We start from the raw sequence: 16318 nt of genomic DNA, 5'->3' as shown, positions 1-16318 counted from the left end.
TTTTTACTCCATGGTATAGTTTTTAGAGATTTCAAGTAATGGTTTCTAAATAAACATAATGTAACAGAATGTACTTCTATGTATTCTTTACTGCACTTATGTATTGTGAAAATACAATGTCTTGAGATTTTTTAAGAAGTACTTTGAATACTTAAATATTTTTAAAAGCAAGTACTTCAGTACTTTAACTAAAGTAATAATCTGACAGATAAACTGTAACTTGTATTGGAGTAATATCTGACCAGGAGTATCTCTACTTTGACTTAAGTAATGAAGCTGTGTACTTCGTCCACCACTGCTTATCAATCAATTAATAGTGCTAAATATGTTTCCTCTTGATGTGTACAAGTCTACCTACTTATTTAGCTCATATTGTGCACATGTTAATTACCTATGAGGAAAGTTCACTTCACTCTCTCGCCTCCAACTGGTCCACACACATCACATCACATCACATCACTCATGTCCTTGCTTCTCTCCTCTGGCTTCCTGTGCACTTCAGAATAGATTTAAAGATTTTACTGGGTCTCGCCCCAAACTTCATTGCAGAAATGCTAACAAACTACAAGCCATTTCGCGGGCCTTAGATCCTCAGATGGGGGATTTTTGGTCGTTCCAAAGTCAAGGCTCAAATCCAAAGGGGACCTCGGCTTTGGAATGACCTCCCGGAGGAGATAAGGCACGCAGAGTCAGTGACGTCTTTTAAATCTCTTCTTAAAAAGCCATTTTTACAGACTTGCTCTTCAGTGACTTCATCCCTCTAACTGCGTTTTCTTCTATTCTATTATTATTTTTAGTTGTATCCATTTAATTGATTGTCTTAAATTATATTTGATTATTTTATTTGAATATTTATTGTTTTGATTGATCTTATTTCTTTCATTTATGGCTTTAATGTTCCTGATTTATCCTTTTCACTTTTTCAAATTTTCCTGATGTGATGTAGTCCTCTTATTCTGAAAACCTATTCTACTGTCCTTTTAATGCTTTTATTTACTTAAACATTTTTATTCATTTATTTTTATGTGTTCATTTTATTTATTTATCTTTAAACTATGATTATTTTACATGTTTAATTTACAAATATCCTTTTTAACCTTGAGTTGTATTCTGCTTTGCATTGTTAAAATTCCTCCTCCCTGTCTGTCAAAAGGTTAACTTTTTTATTCGAACCATGCTTTGTTTGTCAAAGCACCTTGTAAACATTAATTTTTAAAGGAGCTATATAAATAAAGTTATTATTATTATCATTATTACTTCCTGGTTAGAGAATAAACTGAAAGATAATGTGCAGCAAGCAGAAAGTCTTGACATTCATACTTCTCTCCTTCCAAATAACTCGCCCAAATTGTAATGAATCCTCCTAAAGAGAACTGAAATAATGTCATTACAATGTTGTTATAAAAGCAGCAGAACAGATGCCTTTTCTTTTGTTATGTCTTTACATAAAAAGCCTCTCAACAGACGAGATATTTTCTGGAAATAGAAAAAGTGAACACTTCTACGTAGCTGCTTTAATTATGAGATGAACTAAAGATAAAAATATCATACTTTTTTGCTGCAATCCAGCAACACAACTCGTCCCGACTAAAACAAGGTGCACTTCCAACACTGTGTGAGAGATGATACTGCAAAGAGCTGCTTTAATCCTGCTGGCCTAAATTTAATTGCTTAAAGTTTTTTGATGTCTGGAAGGACAGTCTCAAGAGAATCTATTAGTTTCTGCAATAATATACTTTGAGGCTGGGAGCAGCATGTAATAATGCATAAGGCAGGCTGTTTTCCCATAACACAGAGTCTGTGTACAAAGAAACACCCTAGTTAGTATGGCAAACACACACTATACAAGTTTAAACCACTGGAATAATATTAGAATAACCCAAATGCTGTGTTTTGATGTTTTTACACATTTAAGTATGTATTAAATCCAGGCAGGAATGGTGTTCTCTACACTGTATTTCATTGGTGGTGGTTTCCCTGGTAATTACATAAGAGACTTAAAGTGTGACCTTGCACAACGCCTGTCGCAGGGATCACAGGTCATGCAGATTAACACAGGGATGTCATACCCTGACGAAGCCCTGATCGGATTTGGCTTAGATACTCACAGTTGACTGAAAGAATTGTAGCAACAGTTTCACTGGATTTTCACAATTCTGTCTTTCACTTAAATCACCTGTTTTGACATTTTGGGGTTTGACTGATCTACACAGGCTCCCTGAACCACTTCTATCAAACTCAGAGTGCCTCCACCCCCTTTCTTTACTTTTCTTTTCTTACTCTTATTATTTTTTTGCTGTCTTGTTTTGTTTTGTCTCGCTTTGATTTGCTTTCAATACATATCTTGTTGTATTTTTATATTTTATGTATATGTTTGTTAGAATGTTAGGCTTGGATTGTCTTGTCAAGTTGTGTTGTTTGTCGATCTTGTGGTCGATACATGTTGCGATGTGTGACTTCATGTTTAAAAAGATCCATAAAAAGGTTTTAAAAAATGTTAGGGTTTTACAGATCTCAGAGTGGACAGCGTTCGGCAAAAATCCTAATGAATGAAGAAGGAATTTAAAAACAAACCTCTTTGGTTTGTTTAAAACTCACCACTCATTGGACTGTAGCGTGGGAGAGTCGTTCTGTGCGATGTGATATAAGGCACTCATGGCATTCATGTTGAACAAGGGCGGTTTGCGCTCCGCTAAAATAATAAAACATGGGAGAGAAAGAGAGAAGAGTGATGCATCAGTGCCAGAGTTTCCACAATCAACAAGTCCCTAAAGCTTGCAGGATCAAATAAGATACGATTGTCTGTTCATTTGATACATTTCAATGAGCTATAATCTGTTGTCTTTCTGACTCAATGGGTTTGTATGAGCATCCTTCGACTAGCAGGTAGGGGCAAGCTCACCCAGCTCAATACAAGTGATCCCCAGGGACCAGATATCCACTTTCCCCTCGTACTGGCCCTCGTCCATGGCTAGGATCACTTCTGGGGCCATCCTGAGGACAGGGAGAGACACATGCAAATGCACACACACACATACACATGCACTCAGAGTTTATTAAGTATGGGGAAAAATCCATGAAAATGTTATAATCTGCTAAGCCTCTCAGAGCTTTTAAAGACTCTGGTATGCTGTGATAGCAGCTCAGTTTTTGGAAAATGTGTGTGTTTCTATAAATGTGGAGTGTGACAACTTGTGTGTGTGTGTGTGTGAGACGAGAGAGACACAGTTGTGTTCTGCAGGCTTTTGGGATGATGAGAGTCCTTCACTGGCCTGGCTGTTTATGTGATGATTTTAATTCAACATAAAAGCTGCACAAAGTGTGTTAGGGGAATATTATGGAGGGTAATGTCAGCTGATGGTTTCTGTATCAGAGAAAGACCCTGAAAGGGCTTTACAGTGATTTCTGGACATAAAATATGAGACATAAACCTGATATATCTGTCACTGATTAGGGAAGAATAAGCAACATTGCCGGAAAAAACACACTATGTGCTTCAATTTTCTTTTATATGTCAGAACCACAGACTGTAGAAATAACGGACTTGGTATCCGTGACGTCACCCATCTGTTCCTGAACGCTGTACCGGATCTTTACAGCAGAAATAAACATGTTTACAGCCTGGTACAAAAGACCAGTGTAGTCTGGATAGCTTATTTCTCGATCGGCTCACACTGTGAGGGGGGGCGAATTTTTTTCTAACATGGCAATTGAGATTACAAGTCCTCCAATGAGAGGCACAGCTGACTTGATTGGCAGGCGGGAACACTGTAGCTGTTGGCTAGGAGGCTCGAAGCCCGCCTCTTTATGTCACACTGGCTCCACAGCACCAATATGGCTGCCGCCGACAATTGGCCTCAAAACAGTGCTTCAGAAACAGATGGGTGACGTCACGGATACTAAGTCCATATTTCATAAAGTCTATGGTGCGGACAGAGAAATTAGCTACTTAGACCGAAGCCGTGTTTTGAACCAGGCTGTAAACATGTTAATTCCTGCTGCAAAGATCGTCTTTTTTGAATGGGTGTGTATGTGGTTTCCAGTGTTTCTGCAGCCAGCCTCAAGTGGACGCTCAGTGAACTGCAGTTTATAACACTTCCGCATGGGGCTTCATATTTTGAGACTGGAGGTTGCCAATCGGTCAGAACTATCACACAAAGAGCCACACTGTGAGAACAAGGTTTGGTATTTTGTGTGTTAGAGGCACCGGTGTGTCTGCTGGAGAGCAGCGGATGGATGAAACTGACGGTAACAATGAATCAGAATCAGAATCAGCTTTATTGGCCAAGTATGCTTGAACACACAAGGAATTTGACTTAACTGTGCTCTCTTTGTACAAGGCATAAGAATAAGGCATACAAATAAAAATAAAATAGAAATAAAAATCACACAATGAGGAGAAGTTATTTCAGTTCTCTCACTTACTGAATCAATGATCAACCTTGTTCTCACAGCAAAAACCCCTGATTGATTTTCTCATGAACCTAACAAACAAAAATATCTATAATTTATGGAGCTCACCTCAGAGTTTTAAACAAATAAGGAAAAAAAAGCAGCTAGCTTGTGCAAAACTATTGATAAGTCCATGCAAAAGATAGCTTCATGTAATACTTTGTCATTGTCTTGTGTATACTGACCAGTAAGGTGTTCCCACAAAGGAATTGGCAGGTGAGGCAATGGAGGCAGAGCCAAAGTCAGCCAGTTTGACCTGACCCAGCTCAGTCAGCAGGATGTTACCAGCTTTCACATCTCTGGATGGGGAGAGGTGGATGAGCAGAGTGAGAACATACAGTTTGGCAACACCAGCTGAGAGAAACCTTGTCAGCTCATTCATTCATTTCATCAGGCTTGTCCCCGAATATGACAGGTCACTGCTGTAACGTATTTAAAGATATGATTACATATCTGAAATGAGATCAGTGTTTAACGGTAAAAGGTTCCATATGGTGCTATTATTGGATGCCAGTCATAGTTGTCTGCCAATAAAGATAATACTGTGGACACCGGTGAAACAGAAGAGCTGCTCCTTCTTCGTGATTATATTTGAGAAGAACAAACCTAAGTGCAGACGAGAGATTTTACAGCTTAATGAGTTAACACTGCAATAAAGGGAGAACATGTGTCTCTCACCTCATCTTATCACATTTTGGTTTAAGTCCTGTTGGGAAATGCTTGGATTGAGGAAACAAACTTACTCACCTGTGAATCATATTATGGGAATGTAGGTAAGCCAGTCCTAACAAGGCACCGTGGGTAATGGCAGCAATTTCCATCTCTTGGAGCGGCTTCTTATGAACTAGAGGAGGAATATGTACAGTGGATATTAGTACAAAGACTCCTAGTAGGGCTGTACGATAAATCGATTTTAATCGATTAATTCAAGTTTTTGGTTTCAGGCGATTTAAAGGTGACATTTCACGCTTTTTTCATCAATATATATTGGTCTAAGAGGTCCCCAAAACATGTCTTTAAAGTTTATGCTCAAAAAAACATTTTGAAATCAGATTTTGGCATGCCTGAAGAACCCTCTTCTTCAGCCCTCCTCAGAACACTCTGTTTTCTCTCTGACCACGCCCCCTCAGGAAGTGGATGTGCCCTCGGCTCTCCAGCACGTTGATCTAATGTTTACATGTTGGCTGAATATATACGGCTGCTCACAGAGCGCGTTACTTCAACCCTCAACCCTCTGCAGCAGGACCTTTCAGAACGATTGGTCACAGATATTGTGTTTCTTGTTGTTTTATTTATCAGTATGTAGACATGTGTCTTGGTACACAGCTACTAACATGTAGCTATGTAGCTATGCTAACTAGCGCTAGCACTTATCCATGATATATAAAAATCATCCACTAGATCTTCAAATCTGCAGACGTGGGGAGTAAAACCGACCTCTGCCAGAAAGGCAGCAGGACCTTTCTGATGGATTGGTCACAGATTTTGTGTTTCTTGTTGTTTTATTTGTCAGTACCTCGACGTGTGTCTTGGTACACAGCTACAGCTACGACATGTAGCTATGTGGCTATGCTAACTAGCGCTAGCACTTTTCCATGACAAATAAAAATCATCCCCTAAATCTTCAAATCTGCAGACGTGGGGAGTAAAACCGACCTTTGTGTTTATTAAGACAGCCTACAACTAGCATGCCTCCCTCCTAAGCTCCTTGTTAGCACACGTGTGCAGGTAATGAAAAATGGAGGAGGAGTTGAGTTGTATTTTATACAGTCTATGGGCTGAACAAGCTCTGAGCTCTGACTCTGTGACAGACCGGATATTGTTGTGACGTAACAAAAACACGGAAGTCTGAAACGGCTCTTTTCAGCACACATTTACAGAAAGGTGGAGAAATCAGAACACGGGCAGAATGGATTTTTTTCATTCTCGGGGGGTTTGTAGACATGCCAGGGACACATATTTCAGGTAGAGAACCATTAACAAGTTGATTTTGCATGATATGTCACCTTTAAAAAAAAGAAAATCTAGATTTTCTCTGTAACCTCCTCCACTGCAAAAATATGAAGTTTGATGAAAGATATATTTGCACTACATCTATCACAATGTGGAAATTGATCTTTTCTTAAGCAGTTGCATAAAGAATTTAGTTTTCAAGGAGGATTATTCTACAAAAGACACATTTTTTCCCAGAGGAGGTACTTTCATTTTACTTTTTTGAAGTAGTTTTGGTTCATGGTGCTTAATGTCACAGTCAAAGAAATTATTATTTTCATGAGATGGAAAATAAGTCTCTTTAAGTTGTACTGTAGCTTTGTTTCAAACAAGACATCTTGCTGAAAGTTATACTGCTTTAAAATCGTAAATTGAATTTTTCGTAAAAAAAATCAGGGATTTTATTCCAAGGCCATATCGCCCAGCTCTAACTCCTAGAACATAACAGTATACTCTGATAGGTGCACAGGAAAAGCAGACAACATAAACATTGTGTGGTGTAGACTTCATGTCTCATCAAGGTCCTGGTAATCAAAAATGTAAAGTTTTAGTATAAAATATTCTCCTGCTGCTATGGAAATAAGACATCCCTCCCCATGGCATCGACCATATGGATCACAGCTTTGAAATTGGCTCCCTGTGGACTGTTGCAGAAACAGAGTGAATGCATGCCCAGGCAAAAGGTCACAGCAGAACTATGACTGAGAGAAAAAGGCCAAAAAACAGAGCAACTGTCATGACTGTGTATGTGCGTCAGCGATGAGTACACACATAGGTGCTTAAAATAACACATAAGGTTCAGGGTCAGGAGTGCTCAGAGGGTAAACAGATAAGGAGGTCGAGCACTAAAAACAGGAGGATGTTCTTTGGCCTTTAGATTCAAATAGTAGAGAGATAACCCTCTGAAGAAGTGATCGATGTAACATCACAACAAATATGAGTGAAGTCATTCTGCTTCTCACTTTAATTGTCTCTGTCTAAGATCCTAGTTGAGGTCATTGCTGCAGGTATTGGCTCTCAGAACACCTTTGAGAGCAACATGTATGAAGTGCTTTGCTCTGTTTTGAGTCATTTAGTGAAGTTTGTCTAACGAGAGAAGAGAACACAATTTTTTATAGGTTTTAAGTTGTGAATGCCAGTTTTACTCTGTTTTTATCAGACTCACACCTCAAACCAGCTGCTTTTGCATGTTCCTTGAGTTCCATCAATCTGGGAAAGACTACTTTTTGTTTCTCTGCTCCTGACTTCTGGAATAAGTTGCAGCAGCGTCTTGAACTAAATGCACTTTTACCTCTTGGACAATTTACAAACTTGATCTTCAACCTTTCCATCCCACTTTGTAACTGTTTTAGCTAGGTTTACCTGTATATATTTATGGTAGCATTTTAAGAAAGAAAGAAACATACTTTATTAATTAAATTTTTCATCTTGTGTTTATTTTTGGTCATGCTCCACGCACAGTTTGGTGTATATACATACAATTTTATGCACATACATGCAGTGAACATGCTTAGGGAGAGATGTCAGAGTGAGGATGCTGCCATCAACCAGCGCACCCTGAGCACTTGGGGGTTCAGTGCCTTGCACCAGTCCACTTGCCAAACTTTGTCCATGCTGGGACTCTAATCTGCGACCCTCCGGTTGCCAAGCCAAGCCCCTATGGACTGAGCTACTGCCGCCCCCAAAAAGATCAACAGTCAACAGTCCCTTCCTATTTTAGGGCATTTTATAGTCAATCCCTTACACCTCCTTTTGTTTGTATTATTTTATTTTATCTTTTAATTGTTTTTATCTCCAAATCACAAATTATCCTATTTGATGACTTGGATTCTTTTGATGCCTTGTTATTTGTTTTTTAAATGTCACTGTATCTGACTTGATATCATTGTACATGTTGGTTGCCCCTCAATGATCCCTCGAGTATAAATAAAGGTTGATTGGTTGATTGATATTCAGGTGATTATGTGCTAATTTAAACACATGAGAATATTTTTGTTCCATGTCTCGTCTGTTCTGCTGAGTGTGGCTCAAATGTGTAAATGTTTCAGTGTTTGTGTGCACGTTTCATATTAATAAAGACACTTACCCTCTAGTAAATCTGATGCAGAGCCCAGGCAGTACTCCATCACCAGCTGAAACAGAAAATAGTTACGGCTAAATAATTCATCATTCACAAATCATGCTTGATACAAAGCTTCAGGTCAAGTTTGGGTAAAATCGAACTTGTTTTGGCTGCAAACTTTGAACATTTTAATGCTGTATCGACTACAATATATACAGAGAAAGATAAGTTTACACTGGGTGGAGGAGAGAGAGAGAGATGGAGACTAAGAGGAAAAGAATCAGACAAAGAGGACGGGGAGGAAAAAGATTAAACTAACAAGTGTTGCACGGCTAAAACAAAGAGAGGAACTAGCAAACGAAAGAGTTGTGAGAGAAGGATCCACTCACCCAGGCAGTGTTGTCTTTCAAGTAGCAGCCTTTGTACTCGATCGTGTTTGGGTGTCGCAGCTGTCCCAAAAACTTGACCTCTTTAATGATGTCCTGCCACTTCTGCCGGGAACCAATCCAGACACACAGATGGTTACACACTACAGGTACAATCAAGGTTACACTTAAGGAGGCATTTCTGTGACTTTGATTGCAATGGTGCAGCTGGCGTCTCTGTAGTAAGCACTCAAACCTGTAGAAAGGCTTTTATACATCTGTTACTATTGCATGTAGACAGACGGGGAAGTGTTTTAAAAGTGCTGCAGCAATATAGAAAAAAAAAGACGAGGGAGGGTGAGATAGAAATATTCCAGAAGAGTTAATGAGCAAGCAAAAACTCTGACAATAACACGCAGGAGTTCTCACATGCTAAACTGCAGAGGTGTTGAATTGTGAAGTGTACGCTGTGATCTCATACCCCGCCCTCTGAAATACACCGTGCATACATCTACTTTTTCAGGGGCACGCCTGAGGGGAGCACGTGTTTTCTTCCAAACTTTGCATCTGGTGGTGGGTAATTATTTTTTATCATTTCACATTATTTCTGTTCCTTTAGGGTAAGTAAGCCCCACAAATGAGACAAGCTACTGTAGTGTCAAATGTTAGGGGAATATCATTACAGAATGGACTTAAAGCTGTTTCTGTATTCTGAGCTCCGGCGTTCTTCGGGACTGGAGCAAGAGGAATACAATTTCAATCTTTCTTTTTCTGGAGATAGCCACCAAATTGTGTTGATCCTTTTACAGCTACACCTGTATGTTACACTTTGTCTTACCTCTGTAGTCTGCTTGCCATTATAAGACATCTTTTTGATGGCCACCACTTCATTGGAGTAGGAGTTTCGTGCCTGAGGAGGAGAACAGAGAGATCAGCACCTATTAAAAGTCTAAAAATCTATAAACTTAAAAAAAAAAAAAGTCATATCTAAAACAGAGATTCTCTCACAAGACACAAAGCCCTATTCATTTTATTAATTTGGTCCCCCCCTGGCTGTAAGACTCCATAAAAAGGATCCAGCATCAATAAATTAGGACTGACACACATTATTACAACCCAAAGTGAAGATGTAAAACACTAATTGAGTGGTAATCATCCTGTTTCCAACATTCTTCAAAAGGAGGAGTTGAAGGTTCTGATAAATATGCAGATACACTTACAACTGTTTACCATGAATCTGTATTATAGAGCTTAATAAACAATTTATTAATGTTTATGTTCTGCTCATGACATAACATGAGTTGATTTTCATGACCCTTTACTTTCACTCCCTTTTAGCATTCAGAAGGGTGATCTCACGGTGAGCAGGATGCAAAACACCTTAAGCATGCACAAAGCAAATCCTTTACAGCAGAGTGACGGGGCAATAACACATCCTCTCATTTGAATTTAAACACATTTCCACCTGATCAAAGCACTCAACAACATGATTAGAGGATGCCTGCAGGTAAATGATGTGTGGTTATCCTCCTGCTGCTACTGTAAGTGTTTGAGTCGTCTGTGCACATCCACACAGCCATGCTAAACCCGTGGTGTTAACCTCAAAGGCTTTTGCCCTCATGGACAGCTCCGCAGCAGCTCAGCCTAAGCCTTTATCTCGGCTTCATCCCACTTACAAATGAATGGGAATTTCATGTCGAGATTCAAATGGAATTACAGTAACAGCAGGCAACACAGTATTCCCATTTGACTTTGTTTCAGATTCATTTGATCCATATGATTGCTTGTCAGTTCCCGTATTAAAGCCTTTCCCCTCCGGTGTAATGTATAGAACGCTGGCTATAGAGAAGAGAGGGGAAAAAAACATGTAATGCTGAAATATTGAAATGCATTCAAGCTAATTGTCGGCGGAGAAAGGGGGAGTATCAATAATTACACGAGGCTAATTCATTCGGCATAAGCTACAGTAGTGTGTGTTCAAATCCCTGGATGATGGGCCTGCATGCACAGCAGGGGGAATTCCCCTTGTTCTTCTCTATAATGGAGTTCCTCCCTAATCTTCACATGCATAAACTATGGGTGCACACTCTGCATGAATTTACTTGACTTTGCATGCACACAAACGCAGAGAGAATGCATACATTATGGGCATAGTTACTGCACTTTTCTCTGCTTTTATGCAATTAACCTGAGGCTCTATTTAACAGTAAAGCAGTATTTCTATACTTCCCAGATGATGTAACAAAATGAAAGAGCTGTAAAATATCTGCTTTCTGTCCCTTACTTGATCAATGGATAGTACAGAAGAGATCAGGTCTGCTGAGTCAGTGAGCTCTTTTAAAATCTCTTCTGGAAACATACTTTTATCGTAGAGCCTCTCTGTAATTATTTTCTTTTCTTTTCTTTTCTTTTCTTTCATTTTTTTTTGTTTTATTATTTTTTGTCTTATTTTGTTTTATTTTTTATATCATTTTTTTGTTTTATTTATTTATCTATTATTTTGTATTATTTTATTTTATTTTATTGATTTTTTTTTGTTTGTTTGTTTTTGATTTAACCATTTTAAGAAATATATTTTAAAATAATTGCATTTCCTTAGAGTTATTTTAGGGGAATTTTAAGTATTTTAAAATGTGTTTTATTTCTTTATCTTGACCTGTGTGTTTTTATTAACTGCCTGTTAAACTTTGCTGCCCATGTAAATAACTTTATTACTTGGTTTTTTAAAAGTGTTCTACAAATATAACTATTTTTGTTATTATTATTATTACTACTACTTCAGTGCAAAATAAACCAACCCTTTGAGTGTGTTTGTGTTTACTTCCTCATGTTTCCATCAGTTTCTTTGGATGCACACATTAATCCCCCACAGTGATGTAAATACAAAGTCAGAACATCCATTGGGAGTTAAGGGACACTGAAACAGTTTCACTTTGAGTTACTTATTAAAACTTCTCTGTCCTCTCACTGACAAGCTGCTATAATTCAGACAAGTGAAGCTCTAATATGAATGGCATTATGCTCATTTGAGCTGGCATTACTTATTAGCAAAAAGCTTAATGAGTAATGTGTGATTTGCAACCATTTTTGCCTCTAAGGCCAAATGTAGACAATCCATCCTTCTGATTTGAGATCTTTAACTGTATATGCTGTCAATACATATGAACCGTCTTATACTTGTTGTTTATATTTGAGAGGATTGCATATCTTTTTTCTGATATAGTGCTTTCACTGTCAGCTGCTCAGTCTAACAGCTAAAGCTTGTAATGCAGACAGAATAAGTGTGTCAGTGAGCACAGAGCTGGCATCAGGGCAGGATTTAGACGCACACTGGAGCCTGTTAGCCAGACGGACATTGGCACCAGGGCTGCTAGTGATGTATTGGGGCCGTCTGGGTATGTATGTGTATGTGCGTGCATGTGTGTGTGTGTGTGTGTGTGTGTGTGTGTGCGCGTGTGTGTGTGTAAAGGACAGTGGGATAGAAGAGGTTCATAAAGCCCTCCCTGCCACAAAATCCTGCCCCACCATGTACAGCTTCTGTTTTTCTACAGCAAGAAAACAGATGTCTTAAGAGGGGAGGGAGGGAGGGAGAAAGAGGGGGAGAGAGAGAGAGAGAGAGAGAGAGAGAGAGAGAGAGCTTATTGCCTCCAGCTCTACATCTGGAGGAGAGGAGAGGAGAGGAGAGGAGGAGAGGAGAGGAGAGAGGAGAGAAGAGAAGAGAGGAGAAGAGAAGGAAGCAATGAAGAGAGAGAGCAGAGAGATGCAGCATGCTTTCAACCCCCCCTCGACTCAGCTTTAGAATGAAAGGCTTGATGGGTAATTAGTGATGATGAGATTAATAAGAAAAGCTACAGAGAAGTGCTGAGAGGGAATCTGTCTCCATTTAATTGCATTCAAAGAGCTCATAATGTAGCAGGGGCTACACTTACAACGCGTACAAATCAGTAAATCAATAAATGAATATGTATGGTGACTAATTATTTAATAAATCATAGCTATACTCATGTGATAATAATAAGCTTGTAGTAAAGAGCATTTCATTCATGTGCTGTCAATTTACTGCAAAACTCAGGCTGCTAGATCACTACTACAGATTTGGCCTTTTAATCTCAGATGGGATAAACTTTTTAATAGAGACCTTTTAAATACTTTTAAAGTCAATTCATATTCAAACAATAAACCATTGTTTTTATTATCTACACATTGCAACTAGGGCTCTTGCAGGATGTACAATGTTGGACATAGAGTTTTACAATGTGGCTAATGTATAAGTAAATTATGTGGTCAATATATGTAATATATTGAAATTTATAGTCATAAACCAGATTCAAAACAGGTTACAAGTACAATCTACCAGCTGTTGAAAACATATACAGTCATGACTCTGGAGTCACTCAAGAATAAATGGGAGGATGATTTACACTACCAGTCAAAAGTTTGGAAACACCTTCTCATTCAAGGGTTTGTATTTATTTTAATTATTTGAAGATTAATACTGAATACATCAAAACTATGAAAGAACATATATGGAATTATTGAATGAACAAAAAAGTGTTAAACAAAGCAGAATATGTTTTATATTTTAGATTCTGTAAAGTAGCCCCCTTTTTTCCTTCATGACAGCTTTGCACACTCTTGGTATTCTCTCAGTCTGCTTCATGAAGTGGTCTCCTGGAATGGTTTCTAATTAACATGAGCCTAGTCTAGAGTTAATTTGTAGAATGACTTGCCTTCTTAATGTGTTTGAGACCATCAGTTGTGTTGTTCAGAGGTAGGGTTAGAACACAATGGATAGCCCGATTTGACTACTGTTGTAATCCAGATTATGGCAAAACCAGATTATTGCATAGTTTTGATGTCTTCAGTATTAATCTACAATGTTGAAGATAATTGAATAAAAACATTGAATGAGAAGGTGTGTGCAAACTTTTGACTAGTAGTGTATGTCAACAAATGTCAGAAGAGCTGTGGCAAAAAATAATTGACAGAATCTGTTCTTCTGTTTGTCTTAAACATGTAGTAGTTCAATGTATCTTGATCCCACATGTGACATATGTCTACAAGAACTTGCCACTCTCATGCACATGTTCTGAACCTGTCCAAAACTGAACAGTCTTTGAGAATCCATGTTTAACATCTTGTCAGACATTTGCAACACTTCATTAGAACCATGTCCTTCTAGCCCTGTTTGGAGTAACTCTAAGGATGATCAGTTTGACTAAACAACAAACCAACATGATAGCTTTTTGTGATCTCTTAGCCAGAAGGATGATGTTAGAAAAATGGAAAGAACCATTGCCAACTGTATATGGACATGAGGTGAGAGAGGTCAGAAGATACACTATGAAGGTGTCAATGAAGTAGTAGTAGTAGTAGTAGTGGGGCAAAAAAGTATTTAGTCAGCCACTGATTTTGCAAGTTCTCCCACTTAGAAAGATGAGAGAGGTCTGTAATTTTCATCAGAGGTACACTTCAACTATGACAGGCAAAATGAGAAAAAAAAATCCAGGAAATCCCATTGTAGGATTTTTAAAGAATTTATTTGTAAATTATGGTGGAAAATAAGTATTTGGTCACCCACAAACAAGCAAGATTTCAGGCTCTCACAGACCTGTAACTTCTTCTTTAAGAAGCTCTTCTGTCCTCCACTGGTTACCTGTATTAACGGCACCTGAACAATACAATACAATGAACGGGGCCATGTATCGTGAGATTTTTAAGCCAAAACCTCCTTCCATCAGTGAGAGCATTGAAGATGGAACGTGGCTGGGTCTTCCAGCATGACAGTGATCCCGAACACACCGCTCGGGCAACGAAGGAGTGGCTCCGTAAAAAGCATTTCAAGGTCCTGGAGTGGCCAAGCCAGTCTCCAGACCTTAACCCCATAGAAAATTTGTGGAGGGAGTTAAAAGTCTGTGTTGCCCAGCGACAGCCCCAAAACATCACTGCTCTAGAGGAGATCTGCATGGAGGAATGGGCCAAAATACCAGCTACAGTGTGTGCAAACCTGGTGAAGACTTACAGGAAACGTTTGACCTCTGTCATTGCCAACAAAGGTTATGTTACAAAGTATTGAGTTGAACTTTTGTTATTGACCAAATACTTATTTTCCACCATAATTTACAAATAAATTCTATAAAAATCCTACAATGTGATTTCCTGGATTTTTTTTTCTCATTTTGTCTCTCATAGTAGAAGTGTACCTCTGATGAAAATTACAGACCTCTCTCATCTTTCTAAGTGGGAGAACTTGCAAAATCAGTGGCTGACTAAATACTTTTTAAAGAAAAAAATGTTTGTACAATGATCATGAATGTATGTTTACATTTTCTAGGTTACTGTGAAAGTTTGTTTATCTGGGTTAAATGTGCAATTTGTAACGTGGAAGTGTAACCTTGCACAATTTATTCATCATATCTTTACCTCTCTTCTCACCTGTTCCCTGAGCAAAAATATATTTTCAGATTTATTAAATATCCAGTTTACATCAAGTCCTTCAAACAATGTTCAAAACCAAACAAAGCACTTACAAAGTAGACGGCCCCAAAGCTGCCATGTCCGATCTCATGCAGGTCACAGAAGACATCCTCGGGGTCATCTTTAAAAAAGAGGTCGGCCAGCTCGGGGTCCTTCGGCACCCCTTTCCGTGTGGACGACGGCATTATGGGCTGGACATGGGCTAGGCCTCGGGCACCGCGCTCACATACACACGACTACTGCTGCTGCTGCTGCTTCTACCGCCACCAGATGTCCACGACGGGCCCGGCATTGGCCAGCTAGACCTGAGAAACAGAAGGGTAAAGGGGACAGATGATGAGCTGATGATGTTTTTATTGCTGTGCGCTGAGCTGGACAAGATTGTGACATTTGATTCCCTCAGATAAATGATGCAGAACCTCTTCAATCGGACACAGAAATGTCTGCAGGAAACTTAGATCAGGCCATGTGTGAAAGGGAATTTATTATGTGACCCGAGTAAGCAAATATTCAAATATTTATGAAAAGGATAAGGAGTGAATCTTAGACACATTTTTGTGAAGTTTAACCGATCATTTGTGTCAAAGCAGTAAATCGTACTGACACAGAGACGCTGACAACTTTCAGACACTGTTTGATCTAATGTTGCTTCAAAGGCCCTTCAAAGAATATCCAAGTGTGTGTGTGTGTGTGTGTGAGTGTGTGTGTGTGTGTTTGTTTCCATGGCTGTGTTTCTGTGTCTCATAGACAGTTTAAAGATGATAAGACAGGAAAAAGACAGTCATATGATGACGGCTAGCTGTCTGGTCCTGCTGCTCATCCAAGTAACAGTCACACTTGCTCATGTGAACACACACACACACACACACACACACACACACACACACACACACACACACACACACACACACACACAAACACATAAACACACTTAAAGACACACTCACACACATGCAGACAGACAGACACA

At 38.9% G+C, this 16318-nt stretch overlaps 1 protein-coding gene across 4 annotated transcripts in view; it reads right to left on the bottom strand.

Moving 5' to 3' along the window:
- taok3a (TAO kinase 3a) overlaps nucleotides 1-16318 on the bottom strand; it is a 111632-nt gene that overhangs the window by 36379 nt on the left and 58935 nt on the right. For all 4 annotated transcript variants that reach the window (XM_034692692.1, XM_034692694.1, XM_034692693.1 and 1 more), the window contains 8 exons: nucleotides 15402-15653; nucleotides 9710-9781; nucleotides 8896-8997; nucleotides 8531-8576; nucleotides 5200-5296; nucleotides 4638-4751; nucleotides 2903-2994; nucleotides 2599-2692 (listed from right to left, as the gene is read on the bottom strand). In XM_034692692.1, the coding sequence (XP_034548583.1) occupies nucleotides 2599-2692; nucleotides 2903-2994; nucleotides 4638-4751; nucleotides 5200-5296; nucleotides 8531-8576; nucleotides 8896-8997; nucleotides 9710-9781; nucleotides 15402-15533 (749 nt within the window). In that variant the 5' untranslated portion in view covers nucleotides 15534-15653. The remainder of the gene's footprint in view (nucleotides 1-2598; nucleotides 2693-2902; nucleotides 2995-4637; nucleotides 4752-5199; nucleotides 5297-8530; nucleotides 8577-8895; nucleotides 8998-9709; nucleotides 9782-15401; nucleotides 15654-16318) is intronic.

Source organism: Notolabrus celidotus, chromosome 9 (assembly GCF_009762535.1).
Source record: "Notolabrus celidotus isolate fNotCel1 chromosome 9, fNotCel1.pri, whole genome shotgun sequence".
Taxonomy (NCBI): Eukaryota; Metazoa; Chordata; class Actinopteri; order Labriformes; family Labridae; genus Notolabrus; species Notolabrus celidotus.
Note: the sequence above shows the minus strand (reverse complement) of the source record. Positions and strands in the feature narration are given on the sequence as shown.